The 18,336-nt window shown below is 40.2% G+C and overlaps 1 protein-coding gene across 1 annotated transcript in view; it reads left to right on the top strand.

Annotated features, from left to right (window-relative positions):
* The window catches only part of EGF (epidermal growth factor), a 95,597-nt gene that overhangs the window by 57,750 nt on the left and 19,511 nt on the right, over positions 1-18,336 (top strand). Inside the window, 6 exon segments of the mRNA XM_025873628.2 lie at positions 403-551; positions 4,966-5,070; positions 6,565-6,788; positions 10,578-10,745; positions 11,440-11,589; positions 13,937-14,047. Of these exon segments, the coding sequence (XP_025729413.1) occupies positions 403-551; positions 4,966-5,070; positions 6,565-6,788; positions 10,578-10,745; positions 11,440-11,589; positions 13,937-14,047 (907 nt within the window).

The raw sequence follows: 18,336 nt of genomic DNA on the forward strand, positions 1-18,336 counted from the left end.
GGCCCCCACTAAACTGCTCATCATTGCCTCCTATCAGGCTGTAGAAGCCATTAGTGTTCAAGTACAATGGCTTGGTTATTGACCAATTATCAAAGATTGATGAATTACCCAGTAGCAATAGAAATATGTGCCAGGCACAGGGATATATATATATATATATATATATAATACATATATATGACACTGAGGGTCTGAGACATGGAGGAACTTGCTTATGTTTACACACATCTGGGAAGCAGCAGAGGTGGGAGGTGGAATTCAGTTGTAGGTGTGTCTATCTCCAAAGCCAATCTCTTAATGATTACGCTATATGATCTGAAGATTTGCTAACCATGTTTGTATATATGCCACATTAATTTTTAAAAACAAATCAGATAGAAATGCCTATGTTCTTTTTTGTAGATATACTTCGCCCATACAACCCTGAAGTGGATAGAGAGAGCTAATAGGGATGGTTCCCAGCGAGAAAGGCTTACTGAGGAAGCAGTAGATATGCCAGAAGGTCTTGCCATTGATTGGATTGACCGTAAATTCTACTGGACGGACAGAGGGTAGGGCTCCTCCTTCTCTTTTAAGCCACGTGGGATGGGAGTGGTGGCATAGGTGATACCGCTGGCCTCATCCTCCACTTTGAACCCAAGAAAATAATGCTGGGCGCTTGGGTGGGACTGGAGGAAAGATGCCCCTAATGTTGTCCATATTCCTTCCATTCCCTCCACACTACCAAGCAGGATGGTCCTCCTTTCACCAAGACTGGATCTGTATCCAAGGGAGAATTGTGAGGACCAAGAAAGTAATATGTGTTTTTGCACTTCAGGCTGTGGTAATCAGAGAAATGCAAAGCCTGTCTGAATACAATCAGTGAGCACCCTTTGAGCATCTCTTATGGATAAGGCCGTATCCTGGGTAACGTGGGAGGTGCAAAGGAGCATGAGGAGTGTCCATCTTTGCAGTCGGCTCACAGGTTAGCCAGGGAGCTAAGGCACATGGACCCAGGAAAACGCAGTATAAAAGCTTGTTCTACATATCAGTACAAGAGATGTACAAAGAAGGCGGCGCATAAATAATTGCCAATGGAAGGGTGTACACACCCAGAGGGAGCTTTGGAAGAGGCTCCAGGAATCAACTAGCCCAAACCCCTCATTGTACAGACTAGAAGGCACATGCTGTCTCCCTGTGAATAAGCATGAAGGAGGGAGCAAGGCTGAACGTGGGAGTTGTGAGCCGAGTCCTCACGAGGTTGGAGAGATGGTCTACTTGCCCTGACGCGGTAAAGAACAGAACTAGAGAGGAGCTATGATGTTTCTGCCCTCTGGGCGTACTGCTCTAGGGGCTGTAGGGGGACAGCCGCGCTTGGTGTGTGTGGGGCTTGTGTAAGCCCCGGCAATGGTGGCGGTGGGAGGAAGGTGGAGCAGGGAAGTGGCTGCATCTCTCATGTGCGCTACTGAGAGCCCACACCTTGCTTCCAGGAGGTGCAGCCAACCACAAAGTACAGACAGCTGGCCCAAGATAGCCTTAGAAATTCGCTCTCTAGGATGTTTTCTTGTAAGGCCGTAGAGTGTAAGGGTAGTCAACCTGTGCAACTGTGTTAAAGTAAAAGAAGATAGAATCAATTAGGATTTCACCTCCATGAGGTCAGCGGTCCCAACCCAGAAGGAGAAGTCCCAGGGAACAGGTTTATATGCTTGGGGGTAGGTTTCCTGTGTCCCAGAAAAATCTTTTGGTCTGGATAATCCATGGGAAACAAAAGGTTTTAAAAATGAGCCCCATGTGCCACTGGTGTGCTGTACAGTTATCAATAATATGGTACTTTTATATCCAGGGTGAGTCCATCCTCATGCACTCATTCATTTTTGTTTGTTTACTTTACATACCTTTATTGCTTTATTCTTTGGATATTGATTTATTACATAACTGAAATGCATCAGACACTTTGAAAGAGCATTATATCCGTGACACTATGAATCCCAAAAGGCTAAGTTTTCTTATCCCCAATTTAAAGATGAAAAAATGGAGAATTAAAGAGGTAAGGTACCTTTCCCAATGGCAAGCAGCCAGCAAGAAGTAGATCTGGAATTTCAGTTGTAGTAATGATAAAAATCATAATAACAGCCTCCTCTGTGTTGAACCTACTTAAAAGGATGTTTTAAAATGTCAGCTGTGCATAATAACAGAGCTTGTCCGTGGCTGTTCTCAGAAAGGTAAACGTTGATCAGGACAGCAGATGTCAGCTGCTCCGGGCCTCTCCGAGGATGCCAGGTCTTCTCGTATTTCCCACATTTGCATGGCACCTTTAATTTTCAGTGTTTGATTAATGGCCCCATGGTACCTACTGCAAGGCAATGCCCTCAGGAGAGAGTCACGCACCTCCGTGTCCTGGAGAATCAGACCTCAACTTCCCGAGTTCATTGACTTCGGTAATAACAAGCCCCTCTAAGTCCTCTTCCCTCTAACGGCAGCTGTTAAAAGAAAACCTTTCATTTGTCTGGAAATGAGAGGTTTATAGCTTGAAAACCTTAGTATTAGCTAGAAATTGGATTTAAATAACTGAGATTCCAAGCTCATGATATTAGATTATATGGTAACTTTTAGCCAATTAAAAGAAGCCAAGTGGATGCTTACAGTTTATATTGGCTGAGGAAAAGACAGATGCAGATTAACATCACACTGTAGGAAGGAAGCTAACTGATCGTTCCACTGCCAATGCTATTATTTAGCATTAAGGAAGCCTGATTCTTAAAGTCAAATGCCTAGAAAAAATGAATCAGGAGGGCGAAAATATATGTTTGCTCATGATTTATACCTACCAGTAGGTATAAATCACTCTTCTAGGGTTCTGGATGGACAAGTGCTGCCCTGAAAACAGGGTGGGTTTTGGAGCATCCCAGTGGCATTGAGACCAATTAGATCATGGAAAGAAAGGGAAAGATGCTCCACTAGATCAAGGGTCGTGCTGGAACTCGTGGGCACCCAAATGTCCATGCTTGCCTTGCTTTCTCATTACCCACACTGGAGTTAGAGAATTGCTTTCTGGCTGAATCAAATAGAGGTGTATTATTGGGTGAACCCCTCAGAGAGCTGTGAAAGTAAATTCCAGCAATCCCGCGTAAGACAGATCCAGAGTCAGGAGCTTATGTCCATCTTGATTCTCATCATTTCACTCCTGCCAAAACAGTAGGAATTTAGAGATGATGTAACAGTGAGATCAGGACTGACAGTTTTATCTCCCCTGGTCACAAGCAAGTGGCCTCAGAATTCCTTCCCTCCCATCCAGGGACAGGCTCAGTGACAGTTGTGACTGAGTGAATTTGACACATTGAGTTCAAAAATACCTTCCACCCAGCAGTACCTTCCCGACGATCACTTCATCTGGGAATAGAATTATTTTTTAAAAGTGGCTCTGTTGTACAAATGGCTTCCAATTATCCAGCGCCCTGAATTGGTAGTTTGCGCAGTGTGCTAGATCAGCACAGGCCCTCAGCCAAGTTTGCCTTTGCCTCTCTCCTGCATAGAAACTATGAGGAGGACTATATGAAGCCCCTTCCCCACTGGGTGGCTAGAAAGTACACTCGAATAAACCACCCAGAGACCTCCTTAGTGTTTAGTAGAACAGGGAGGAGAGAATAGTTCTGCCTTCTGTTTCTGGGCAGGCCTGTTTTATGCAGACATTGCCCACAAGAGCAAGGGATAGACCTTTCCGGATGTTGGTTGAATGAATCAAAGATAATTAGACTTCTTAGTTTGGAGTAGGGAAACAGGCTGAGCCGACAACACGGGGTGGGGAGGGGAGGTTCTTCTTACCCCTTCAGCTTGCGGTCCTGCCGGTTCCTGGATGCTGCTCGGAAGCCCAGGTTGGTACACAGGATGAGGGCGTGCTGGAATAAGGCATCTGTCTGACTCTGCCACTTGCATTCTTTACATTCTCGAGACTATGATTCCCTGTCCCTCTCCTGCTGAACTCTAAGCTCTATAAGGACAAAGACAGGGTTTTGTTTCCTGTTGTCTCCAACGCGTAGGCCAATCCTTGACACACAGGAGGTGCTCAGTAAATACTTATTTGACAATGAAGGTCAGTTTAACAAATGGTAGAAAAATCAGGAAAAGAGGAGTTTCTCCTCTGCCAGATTCCAAAGGGTTATTTTTTTTTTAATTTTATTTATTTATTTATTTGACAGAGAGAGAGAGAGAGAGAGGGAGAGCACACAAGCAGGGGGAGCAGCGGAGGGAGAGGGAGAAGCAGGCTTCCCGCGGAGCAGGGAGCCCGATGCGGGGCTCCATCCCAGGACCCCGGGATCGTGACCCGAGCCGAAGGCAGACGCTTAACCGACTGAGCCACCCAGGCGCCCCTATTTTTTTTAATGTAAAGATTAGCAAATAATATTTCAGCACTCCCATTTGTCTTAGAATCATATGGAAGAAAATTAAGTCAACAGAAACCTCCCCTCTGCTGTCCTTGTGTTGGCTGTCTCTGTGGCCCTTCGAAGCCTGCTCTCTCTCCTTCCCGTGATCTGTGACCATGAAAATGATAACTCCTCCCCTCTGGCTTTCACTGGGTTCAGCAGGAGCTGGGAGGTTGTGAAGAAAAGGGGTTGGTGGTCACACCCCTGGCTTTGTCCCTGTCAGGCCCCTGACACAGTCCCCTCTTACCTTATCCTTTCACTGTGTATTTTAGTTTGGTGGAATAAATATTATGATGCTGATTAAAAGACTTTAAAAAAAATAGAATTTGTGGGTGTATGTCCTGATGTGTGTGTGTGTGTGTGTGTACACATGTGTGTGTGTGTACACATGTAGGTATGATGTCCCTTACTTGTGTTGAGAGTGTGTGTATGTATGTGTACACATGTGATGGAGGTAGTTTAGAATGCTCATCTTTGCATTTCAGTAAGTAACAGGCAAAAGGAGTATGTTTCTTTAAAAAGCGAAGTTGATATAACAAGCTCCTCTATATTACATGCATCTTAGGAAATCTCTCATCGAAGGGAGTGATTTAAATGGAAAACATCGTGAAATAATCATTAAGGAGGACATCTCTCAGCCACGAGGAATTGCTGTCCATCCAATGGCCAAGTAAGTATTTGTGAAAATAAGGCACTTTCCTATAGAGGTCATGAGGCAGTTCATATTGGATATACTAGTGTCCAAAATTTGTCTTAAGACCTCAGGTGTTCAGTGGAATCAGAAATCAAGAAAATCGGGGCGCTGGGGTGGCTCAGTTGTTAAGCATCTGCCTTTAGCTTGGGTCATGGTCCCAGGATCCTGGGATCGAGCCCCACGTTGGGCTCCCTGCTCCGCGGGAAGCCTCTTCTCCCTCACCCACTCCCCCTGCTTGCGTTCCCTCTCTCGCTGTGTCTGTGTCAAATAAATAAAATCTTAAACACACACACACACACACACACACACAGACTTAAAAAAAAAGAAATCAAGAAAATCCATGAGATTGGTTCAAACTTTCAGAAATGATATAGCTAGCATGACTTCCTCATCCTTTCATGTCTTTTGACTTTCTATTCTTATAGAAAAATTTTGTTATTCAGATAACCGTCCTTTTAAGCCAATTTAATTTTTTAAAAAAGAAGTGGTCTGTAATTCATTAACCAATTAGATGCAAACCCATGAAACTATTTTCTTTAAAAATCTACATTATTGCTTTTCTGAGAGAAGGATGGTATTTGGATTGCATGGCTTATGAATTCTACTTAGAAAAAAAATCAGATGAGTTCAAATGATAGGTCATTCCTAGATTTAGATAAGTGGAGATAGACATCATGAAAGATTAGAGGACTATGTTGTTAATTGTGAATTAGTGACTTATTGGTGACAAATGTTAGTTTAGGTTTAGAGAATTAAGGAGAATAATGGATTCCTTCCTAGTTGTTAAAAAACAAGGATTAAAAACATCTATTTTATTTATAATGGGAATTTTATGATGGTCTATGGGAAATAATATACTGTCAGTAGTTGGTAATTGATTTGGAGCCAGCCACGTGATTAAAAAAGTGAGAATGTAACCATCTCTAAACAAACCAGTATAAAAGATAATGAACCATATTGACCTCAAAAAAATGTGCCTCGGCATCCAATTTATGGAACTTAAAATTGACCAAGTTGACTGAGTACATTGTATAAAACTAGATAACAGATAAATATTCAATTTCCTTTATGTTGTAATTTTACATATATAGTGAGTTTTATAAATGCATAACAGAAGGACAGGCTAATAAGACTTTATTGCCTTTTGCAGCATGAAACACTAATTTAAGAGTATGCTCTTGAACACATTTTCAATTAGTAATATAGTACAACTTTTCAAACTAATAATTTCTTCTTTATCCAATGGTCTGAGCCTTAGTTCAGCATTTCTTGTCCAAGATGCTCTACGTAGAAAAGATAATTTTTGCTATTGAGAATTATTTGTCCAATGTATACTGCTATACTTTCTATATTGCTTGGCGTACCACTTCAGTTTATTCTAAAGTGATTTACACTGACATTTTCAGTGATGAAAGAATGGAAGAATTTTTTCATGCAAATTTTATTTGTTGTATGCTTTCTTGATTAAAGGAGATTATTCTGGACTGATATGGGGATTAATCCACGAATTGAAAGTTCTTCCCTTCAAGGCATTGGCCGACTGGTTATAGCTAGTTCTGATCTGGTCTGGCCCAGTGGAATAACGATTGATTATTTTACTGACAAATTGTATTGGTGTGATGCCAAGCTGTCTGTGATCGAAATGGCCAATCTGGATGGTTCAAAACGCCAAAGACTTGCCCAGAACGATGTAGGTGAGGCTTTGGGATGGGTGATTTCTTCTTCTTGACCTGAGTGTTGACAAGTGTTAAATACAAAATGTGTTTACACACACACACACACACACTCACTCACTCACCTGCAGACACCCCGTTCCCTCAGCCATATGGTGAGAGAGGGATGGAGACAAACAGACTGACAGACTTCTTTGGGGATTTCTGAGCTACAAAGATTAACTTCACATTGGAATACTGGATGAAACACAGTGAGATATAATCATTTCTCTTTGCTAAGATTTCTCAAAATCAGAATGAAAATATTAAAAGTTTTAAGACCTTTTTAGGAATAAGAACTTGATTCAGTTGTCATTTGTTATGTTTTAGACAATGTCATTTGTACAACTGTGATAGTATCACTTTTAGCTATTAATGAATACCCATTCATATGCAAAGATTAACACATATAGTTTTATTTCTTATTTTCAGATTTTTCATGGGGTGTCATGTATGTTCATAAATATATTTAAAATGCTGTAGTCTATGCTAAATGTTAAAAGAGAAATACTGGGGAGGCCTTGGTAGCTCAGTTGGTTAAGCGTGTACCTCTTGGTTTCAGCTCAGGTCATATCTCCAGGTAAAGAGATTGAGCCCCGTGTGGGGCTCCCTGCTTGGTGGGAAGTCTACTGCCCCTCTGTCCTTCCCTCCACTCCCATGAGCGGTTACTGCCTCTCTCATAAATAAATAAATCTTTTAAAAAAAAGAGAGAGAGAGAGAAATACTGAATGTACCAGAAGCCATCGCATTTTCTTGAGCAGTAAATGTATATGATAAGACTGGCACCTCACTATAACCACTTAGGTAGCAATATAAGGGTTGGGTTGAAATCTGGAGAGAAGGAAATTAGTCGGGAGGCTACAGCAGTTGTCCAGTCAACAGTCGATGAAGGCCTGAGATAGAACATTGCCATTTCAAAGTGGAATGGAGGATTAGAGTATTAAAAAAAAAAATCACTGTGAATGAAACACTTAGAGGATTTGGTAGTAGATTGAATAACAAAATGAGAGTCAGAGAGATATTGAAGATGCTTCAGGGATTCAGAAACTGGCTGGTTTGAGAAGATGCAAAAAGTCTGGTCTATCTCTTTTACGAAGAAGCAGATTAATAATCTGTATATTTATTTTGTCCATTCTTTTTGGTTTAAGAGGAGATGAATTTCTAGATTTGTATTATACATTAAATAGGTCGTAAGTATAATTGAAAATTCTATATACTTCTAAGATTCCTTAAAAATTAAAGGTATACTTTACAATAAATCATAAGCTTATGTAAGATCATAGACTTTATTCATCCATGCACTTAACAGATATTTATTGAATCATCTTGGGAAATGGAGATACAGTAGAGAGTAAAACAAAAATGGTTCCTGTGAGGTCATGGGGTCTGGGGGTAGGGGCGTATGTTATTAAAAAAATACATCACCCAAATAAATGGAAAATTATAGCTTTGATATATGAAGGCATAAAGGGATTTGAAAATTCCTAACCAGAATGTAAAGATACCATATGCCAAACCAAAAAGCATAACAGATACTTTGTGAATAATTTCTGTGCTGCCGTAATCTGTGACTAATACAACTTCCTATTAAAAGCCATTATCGATGGACTTTGGGGAGGGTATGTGTTGTAATGAGCACTGGGTATTATATAAGGCTGATGAATCACAGACCTGTACCCCTGAAACAAATAATACATTATATGTTAATTAACTGAATTTAAATTAAAAAAAACATTATCAGATATTTGTTAGAAGATCTAAGTGACCATTTCCATCATTACAGTGCCATCTACTGGCATATAGAGGTGGCTTCTCAGCTGCTCACTCAGGATTTTCAATGTAAAGATTGAAGGATTCATTCATTCATTCATTTCTTTCTTCTTTTTTTTTTTTTTGTTGAGAGACAGCTTGCATGGTAGGCTCGGGCAGAGGGCAGAGGGAGAGAGAGAATTTTAAGCAGGCTTCAGGCTCCGTGTGGAGCCCGACACAGGGCTCTATCTCATGACTCTGAGATCATGGCTTAAACTGAAATCGAGAGTTGGGTACACAACTGACTGAGCCACCCAGGTGCCCCTGAAGGAATTCATTCTTCATTTAACATTCAGCTGTGGCTCTCCTATTTAAAAAAAATAAGGAAGATTATGTCTAGTGTGAGGTATTTGTTGAAAAACTATAGCTAATTCTCAATATTAAAAATAAGAAAAATATTTTTTTAAAGATTAAAAGAAAACATAGCTAATTCTGACACATGCTACAACATGGGTGAACCCTAGGGACATTATGGTGAGTGAAATAAGCCAGTCACAAAAGACAAATACCATATGATTCTATCTACTTGAAGTATCTAGAATAGTCACATTCATAGAAAAAGTAGAATGATGTTTGCCAGTGACTAAAAGGGGTGGGAAATGGGAAGTTGTGGTTTAATGGATATTAGAGTTTCAGTTTTGCAAGACAAAAAAGTTCTGGAAATTGGCTGTATGACAAAGTGAATGTACTTAACACTACTAAAATGTACACTACGGTTAAGATGATACATTAGATGTTTTTTTGCCATAACAACAACAACAACAACAAAACCTCATAGCTATATAAAAAAAATTTCCTTGCTGCGTTTATGGCTTTAACTAGGAACAAAAGGCTAGAGACTAAAATGCATTTTAATGGCCCTGGTCAATAATGATGGATGGAGACTCGTTGTCACCAGAACAAGTCATTTGAGTTTGCTGCCAGAAGAGGGAGATAGTCATTCTAATCCACCAAATCCATTGCTCATTTGCAAAGAGACTGGCCTGGGAAATGTGCCTGGACATGATTAAAGCTTCCAAATTTGGGGCTCCCTAGCTTTAGCCTCTAACCCCTTGAGATAGTGTATTCCAGCATTTCCCTGCTTGCTATAAATACTTGAATATCTTATCAGGGCAGGTGCAGGGGTGTGGAGAGGTGGGTTAGGGGAGGTGGGGTCAGAGGAGCCCACTTACGGGTTGATAGGAGCCATGAAAATGGAGGCAGTAGGTAATAAATGACTTTTAAACGGCTTGGCTAATAAGGGAAGGAAAAAGACAAGAGGAAGCTAGAGGGGCCTGGGAGATGAGGATATTAATCAGCTAAGGGAAGGCAGCTAGTAGAGTGAAGAGAGTGAAGATGTAAAAGAAAGGGGTGAATGACAGATCAAGGTGCAAGAGAAGGCAGGAAGAATGAGACCAGGAGTACAGGCCAACGCACTAATACTAGGTAACAGGAGAGATAAGCACGTGGGGGTCCGATGCAGGGAAATGTGTCGCTGGAGATGGGAACTGAAGGAGACTGCTATTCAGTTACTTCAAATTGTTAAAGATCCTTACAACGACCTGTGAATTTAGTCTAGTACTTACGGTTGCCACTCAGAAGACAAGGAACTTAATGCAAAGAGAGGTAAAAGAACGCGCTGAAGTTTAGTCTATAGTGACAGAATCACCAAACACAGAAACATTGCCGCCCTGGCCTCCTCCTTCTTGATACTCTGTCAGTCAGCCCACAGTCTCCCACTCCCCAAATGCTGTGTGACACTGTGAGGACCTCATACCCTGCGGCTCCCATTCTAAGAGGAGGTTCCCTCATCATGTGGGTCCTCCTTGCGGCAGGCAAAAGTAGGGGCATGCATCTGGCTTAGCAGCTCTGTTAAAAGAATGCTTTAGTGTGGGAATCGTGTGAGCATGTTGTAAGCCTTGTTGTTTTAAAAATATTCATGGCAAAGACAAGATGTATGTAATGGATTTAAACTGCTTCCAGGGCACCCATTTGCTGTGGCTGTGTTTGAGGATCATGTGTGGTTCTCGGATTGGACAATGCCATCAGTAATAAGGGTGAACAAGAGGACTGGCAAAAATCGGGTACGTCTCCGAGGCAGCATGCTGAAGCCTTCATCACTGGTTGTAGTTCATCCATTGGCAAAACCAGGTACACTGGACATGTCACACAGTGTTTCTTTGGCTGGCATCTGTAACTATTTTAATTGATAGGAGAGGAGGAGGGGGTATTGCAATTCTCACTAATTTGGGTAGATGTTAAGATTTCCTGAGATTTGGATTGGGGTTAAATTGAGACAATCTGATAGTGAATTTGGGCTTTATCTCTCCATTCTCATGTTGACTTCTCCTGACCAGCTTCTACTTAAATTGTTCCTTTTCAAGGAGTCTTGGGTTAAAGTCATTGAGGGTGAGGATGAGGGATGGGGGCGATTTAGACACCTGCAGTAGAAGCTTCTATCTCTCCTGGGGCCTTTCCCTAAACCTCCCCCTATCCCCCAGAGTGCGAGTGAGTGAGCATCATTCAGTGTCCTATAATAACTTCCTTCTGAATTGCCCTTTGTCAGTTTGACTAGATTATGAGTCAGGAAATAGGGATCACATCTGCCTGAAGAGCTTCTTGAACAAAAGTACTGGCTATAGTCAATAAATACACACGAGGTAATAACATTCTGAGCTGATCTTAGAACCGGCTCCGTGAGGAACTCTTCTGAAATAGCTCTTGATATAGGCTCCATTTAGATATGCTGAGTTTCTCCCCTCAAAAGCTGTACGCTGTGATTTGTATCAATGTCACTTTTTTGATCTCCAAGCCCATCTGTGAATGTACCTTTTTCCCCCACAAGGAGCGCAGCCCTGCTTACATCAAAATGGAGGCTGTGAACATATTTGCCAAGAGAGGTTTGGAACTGCTCAGTGTTTGTGTCGTGAAGGTTTTGTGAAAGCCCCAGATGGGAAAGCGTGTCTGGTTCTGAATGGCCATCAGATACTGGCAGGTAAGATGATAAATTATATGGCTAAAGTATCTTATTTTGGCTCAAGAATATAGTTCTACATCAATCTCTATGCTTTTGCTGATGTTTAATATTTTGTATTATTAAAAGCTTCTCTGCTTCGGGGCACTTGGGTGGCTCAGTCAGTTAAGCGTCTGACTCTTGGTTTCAGCTCAGGTCATGATCCCAGCGTTGTGAGATCGAGCCCTGCACCGGGCTCTGTGCTGGACGTGGAGCCTGCTTAAAGATTCTCTCTCTCCCTGTGCACCACTGCCCCCCCACAAAAGCTTCCCTGCTTTTAGGGATGCCAAGTATTTTTATTTTGTTTGTCTTTCTCCTCTGATGAGTTTGGGCTCCTTATTAAAGACTAAATTCAATTGACCTCCTCTAGTTATAAAATTAACAAACAAAAGATAATATCTAAAATGTTGAGTTCCAGTCCCCCAGCCCCCCATTTACAGTGGAGTGGCCCAAACTTGGAAAAAATATGCCAGCATTTTACCACCCTGGATAATGTTCAGAGACATTTTGTTTAGGCATTTTATGGCCTCGATATTAGTGTAGTCATATATAATCCTTCTACTACATAACTGGTCTTAATATGAAACACAAATCCTTTATAGTAAATAACAACTGTAGGGAATGTAGCCTGAGAAGGCTTATGATCCTTCTATGTTTAAAAAACTAAATATGACTTTGAGGAAGAGGAAGGAAGAAGAAATCAAATGTGTTGTGTAACCAGTAGTAGGGAAGAAGAAATCAAATGTGTTGTGTAACCATTAGTGCTGATTTGCTTCCCTTGAATATGCATGCAAGCAATGAGGGAGTCGTTGGATTCATCTCTTGATATCTTCATACCAAAGAGAATTTAAATGTTATTAAAGATTTTTTTTAATTCGTTTATCTAGTAGGCATGGTGTAAGTTAGGTGATAGATTAGCAGCAAACAATGGGTTGATTATCCATGGACCAGAATTGGTGATTTTGGATTTTCAGAATTTTCTATTGATTGCTGCTTTAGAAAAAGAGTTCTCAATATTTTTGGTTTTAGGACTCCTTTACACTCTTGTTTTAATAGATTTATTTATTTATCTTAGAGAGAGAGAGAGAGAGTGCGCCTCTCCACTGAGCACAGAGCCTGACACTGGGGCTCGGGGCCACAACCCTGAGATCATGACCTGAGCCAAAATCAAGAGTCAGACACCAGGTGTCACCCAAGGACCCCTTTTCACTCCTAAACATAACTGAAAACCCCAAAGAGCTTTTGCTAAAGTGTGTTATATCTATCAATATTTATAATATTAGAAATTAAAACTAAAAGTTTAAAAAATGTATCTATTAAACTTACAATAATATTCCAATATGTATAAGCAGAACATACTTTTAGGGAAATAAATGAAATAACTATTTTCTAAAACAAAAATATATAGTGTGCATAAGGGCACTGTTTTGCATTTATATCCTAATGTCTGGCTTAATATAGGGCAGCTGGATTCTCATATCTGCTTCTATGTTAAATCTGTTGCTGTGTTGTTTTGGTTGACGCCTACGAAGAAAATCTGACCTCACATAGACATGGATTTGGAAAAGAGAGGATTGATCATTTAATAGCCTTTTCAGATGACTTTTTTGTGTATCTTCTTTTGATACTATGGCAGAACTGGACAGGTCATTCTTAAAACATAGTTGCAGTGTGGAATCTGAAGCCATATCAATAAACGTTTTGTAACCGCTACGTTAGAATGCAGTGGTCTTGTTTTGTACTTTGAGTGGCTTTTTTTTTTTTACCAATGCATGATTTTGTGGCATTATGTTGGTCATTTGAAAATACGGATTGGCCGAGTTGTGCATATCTTCCAAGCGTCACACACACTTATAAATCACATTCATTAATTGTTACCATTAAACTCATTAGACAGGTCTTTGAGTTTTGGGATTTTCATCAAGCTCAGGGTAGTGGAGAAAATTTTTCAGAATTCTACTTTTCACTTGAAAGCTGAAATTTTATCATTGGCAATAAGTACTCTCAATTCTTTTTCTTGAAACGACAGACTCGCCTCATTTTTGAGAAAACGCTTGCCAAATTTCCAAGTGTTAATAACATCCCTTGTCAGTCAGCCTTTCAAGTAAAAATTATGTTCAATGAAAAAAGAGGCTAGTGAGTGATGCCTGGAGGGTATGGTGTAGCAGGCAAGATTTTCTAAGTCATCAGGACGCTGCTAGTTTCCCCGAATGCTCTTACTGTAAGAGTAAGTCTAAACTTACAACCAGAAAACAGCCATAAATATAAATTAAATCAAACTTTCTTGATCATAAAATGTACAGTAACTGTAACTTCTGCCCTTCACTAGGTAGTGAAGCAGATCAAGTAATGCCATTGGATGTCTTATCCAGGAAGAGAGGATTTGAAGATAACATTACAGAATCTCAGCATTTGCTAGTGGCTGAAATCCTGGTATCAGGTATGAATAAGGAGTTCTCCAATATAGCTTTGGTTCCAACAATTTCCATCCTACCAGTCAGAATCCTGAATTAGCTCTCTAACTTTGGCTAAGTGTACACAAACCTAGTGAAGCCAAACTTTGGACTCAAACTTTGGTCCTTCTTCTTTTCTGAACCTTGTGCCTGAGGAAGATGACTCCATGTTAGACTGGACATGAACTTTACTCATTGAGAGTCTTTGAACTGAAACTTTTTGGAAGAAATCTAACTTAGAAACAAAGGTGAAAAATAAGACAGAACAGATTTGAGTGTGTCTCCATCCATACCTAGTAATTTTGATATTTAACCCATCTAGCTATATACTTCCATTAGTGTGAAAAGTAGATAGTAACTGGATAAGCAAATATAGGTTGGTCGCTTCAGCTGCTCCAGAGTTTACAAACAGCAAATGTTAGAATTGTGTTCTTCTATATTGCACATTTATCACCAAGATGCTAAATAGTTTTTCAGTATTTAACAACTTCAGGGAGCCTAGTTCTTTTTTTTTTTTTTTTTAAGATTTTATTTATTTATTTATTTGACGAGAGAGAGAGACAGCGAGAGCAGGAACACAAGCAGGGGGAGTGGGAGAGGGAGAAGCAGGCTGCCCGCAGAGCAGGGAGCCCGATGCGGGACTCGATCCCAGGACCCCTGGGTCATGACCCGAGCCAAAGGCAGACGCTTAACGACTGAGCCACCCAGGTGCCCGACCTCTGCAAACCTCACCCCTTCTTCACTGCTCTCTACCTGTAATCAGTGCAGATCTACTTTGAAACATTTTATTTATTTATATTTCTAAGATTTTATTTTAACAAAGTATCTGTGGCTAAAAATAAGTTTGAAGGCTCCACATTAAGACCTTAGATACACTGAAAGTGCTCAACCAACTTTTGTGGTCTACAGACTACCTTGTCTGCGTATAAGACCCTGGAGACCTCTTACCTCTCCCTGTAAGAACTTATCAGTACAGGGGCGCCTGGGTGGCTCAGTTGGTTAAGCGTCCAACTCTTGATTGCAGCTCAGGTCATGATCTTAGGGTTGTGAGATCAAGCCCTGCATCAGGCTCCCCAGTGGGTGTGGAACCTGCTTGAGACTCTTTCTCTCTCTCCTTTGGCCCTTCCTCCCTCCCTCTCTCTAAAAAAAGAACTTATCAGTATGATATTTTTATAAAATACACAGAGGTGGATATTTTTGGTAATAATAATGTATGGAGCTTTAGAGTTTACCAGGTACTTTACCCTCTAATTTGATTCTTTTTTTTTTTTTTTAAAGATTTCTTTCTTTGCTTGAGAGAGAGAGAGAGAGTAGGGGGAGGCACAGAGGGAGAGGGGAGAGAATCTCAAGCAGACTCCCTGCTGAGCATGGAGCCCACCATGGGTCTCGATCTCACAACTCCAATATCATGACCTGAGGCAAAATCAGTAGTTCGAAACTTAACTGACTGAGCCACCCAGGCGCCCCTCTAGTTTTTTTAAAGCACATAATGTATATATATAATACATATATATGTATAAGTTCTAATTTGATTCTTATCACAGCCCATCAATTTACAGATTTGAAAACTGAGACTAAGATATATTAAGGTAATGAGTTTACCAAAGATTTTTGAAAACTATGACCAAATAATTAATTCATGTCAAGAGGAAGTCTAGAAAACAGCACACTAAGAATAGTACTCATTTAGTGATTATTTAATAATTTTCTACATGCTGTGCTAAGCACTAGGGATATGATGATGAGCTAAATATAGCCCTGTTCTCCAAGGGCACAGTCTGGTGTAGAGACAAATAAATGAGAGAATAAAACAGTATAAATAAATATTAGCAGTATTAAAAACGATTTAAAAGTTGCTAAGGATCCCTGAAGGTTCCCAGAGCATAATTTGAAAGACTAATGTTTGGAAGATTCAAAGACCGAGATAATGACAGATAGTGAATTAGACACATGGGTGGAATAAGGTAGTGATGAGAAGGCCAAAGATTTGGGATACATATACTGTATAATAGGCTGTGTTTGGCTTCATACCTGAGACTTTATCTCGTGCAGAATAGATGGAATTGACTGTCTTTGTGAAAACTGCCTTATCTTTCCGTACCTGAATTGGGTTCTATTTTGTCTTAGTCTATAAAGTTTTAGTTCTACTCATGTTAGGCTAAGGGGTCATATTTATATTTCGTAGTGAGATTTCATTTAAATAAAGTGTCTATGCTAAAAAGAATTTGAAAACTCTATAATAGATTTTAGGTTAGGATCAATATATTCTTATTCCCCAAAGACACACAGACTGCTACGTAGCAAGTAGATGTGTACACAACAAGACAAAGAAATTCAATTATAAAAAGGTTTCATTGTCAAGTTTACTAAAATAATGAGTTCTTCTAAATTCATGAATAAAATTTAAAATTCTTAACATGGCCTGCTGGGCTCTAGCTGAACTAACTAGTCCTTACACACCTCACCAGCCTCAGTGTGTGCCTTTCTGTGCTTGACATTTTTTTTTTTTAAGATTTTTATTTATTTGACAGAGAGAGAGAGCACAAGCAGGGGGAGCAGCAGGCAGAGGCAGAGGGAGAAGCAGGCTCCCTGCTCAGCAGGGAGCCCAATGTGGGGCTCAATCCCAGGGCCCTGGGATCACGACCTGAGCCGAAGGCAGATGCTCAACCGACTGAGCCACCCAGACGCCCCTCTGTCCTCAACTTTCTATGGCCAGCTTCACTTCCCCTGGCCTTGTCTGTAACAGACAGATGCTGTGTTCTCAGCCCACGGTGCTCTCTCTACACCCTTTCAAGTCCTGTGTATCCTTCAGATCTCAGCTTCAGATCTCGCGCAGAAAGCTTTTCCTAGTCCCCTAAGCAGGTGAGATGAGAGTTATCTCAGCTCTCTTAGAACCTGGGCTGTTTCTGGAGAGTGCTTATCTCACCTGTACTTCAATCACTAATTGTACAAGAAAGCAGAGACCCTGTCTATGTTCTCCATCACTGTATTTTCAGCTCTCATTAGGATCTGGCATGTAATAGGTACTTTTAAAAATTAATTTTAGTAGTTTGACTAATAGACCCAAGAGTCTTTTCTAGTGTGATAAGGCTAATTCTGATTCAGAGTGTCACAATACTCTTCTTCTTTATCATCCATATTTACATATGTATAAAATTTATTATTCTCAAGTCTTTTTTTTTAAATCACTTTTTTCCCCAAGTCCTTACAATTATTATGTGAAGTAGACTGGACAAAAAATGTCACCCATATTTTGGAGAAGAGGGATGTGAAGCCCAGGCACTCATTCCTTCCAGAGCTAACTTGTGGAAGAAAGAACTTTGGCTATAGCCCATCCCCCACCCCCAATGGCATATCCATTGCTTTTCATTATGCAAAAGCTGCCTTGGGGTTTGCAAGTTACCAAATAAATCCTGAATCATATTCTAATTTAAGGCAATTCTGCAAGTGATTTAAAATGTCTTGGGTAATTGGATCTTGTCCACCGTACACTGAACAAACCTTGTGACTTGAGAGGTAGCCTTCCAAATAAATGCCAAATCAAATGGATAATTGATTTAGTCTGAACTTATCCATCTTGAAGAGTCATGAGTGACAGGAGATGACCAAGGAAGAATGAAGGGCATGTGTTCCCACAAGAGAAATCTCACTCAAATAGCTAAGCAAATCAAATGCAATTACCCAATGTCTGCATTCACATGGAACCTGAATCCTGCTTAGATCATCTAACTTTCTTTAATTTATGGGCAAGTTTAGAAGGCTTCTTTTGCCTCTTCTGTACTCAGATGAGCAAACTAACCAGTGAATAGAGAGATGATAGTTTATATCCTGCTGTGGTATGTCAGATCCCCCCAACTCCAACTGTGGCATTTGGAGAATGAATATATATATAAGTCGTCAAAAGAAAAAAAAAAAAAGAACTTGCTCATGTTTATGGCTCAACATGCAGCTCTGTCCCCTGGGGGATTTGCATTTCAATGGAGTATGAAATGAAATGATCCATTTACAGCATTTAGTTTATATGGTTCATGACTTTGTAAAAGTGCCTTGAGGTTTGCAAGTCACTGCATAAATCTCAACAATAAACATACATGGTGACATACATATTCTCATATATATGAGACATAATTTTAGTACATTGACAATAAATCTTTTTATTGTATCTTGTATTATTGTAATAAATTCTTATTTATCGTGTCTCTGCCATGTTGGTACACAGATCTACTTGTTAAATATTAGTCTGTGTCTTTTGGGGAGATAAGAATATATTGACCCC

This window comes from Callorhinus ursinus, unplaced genomic scaffold (assembly GCF_003265705.2).
Source record: "Callorhinus ursinus isolate GAN/ISIS: 27379988/994484 unplaced genomic scaffold, GSC_fseal_2.0 scaffold4, whole genome shotgun sequence".
NCBI lineage: Eukaryota > Metazoa > Chordata > Mammalia > Carnivora > Otariidae > Callorhinus > Callorhinus ursinus.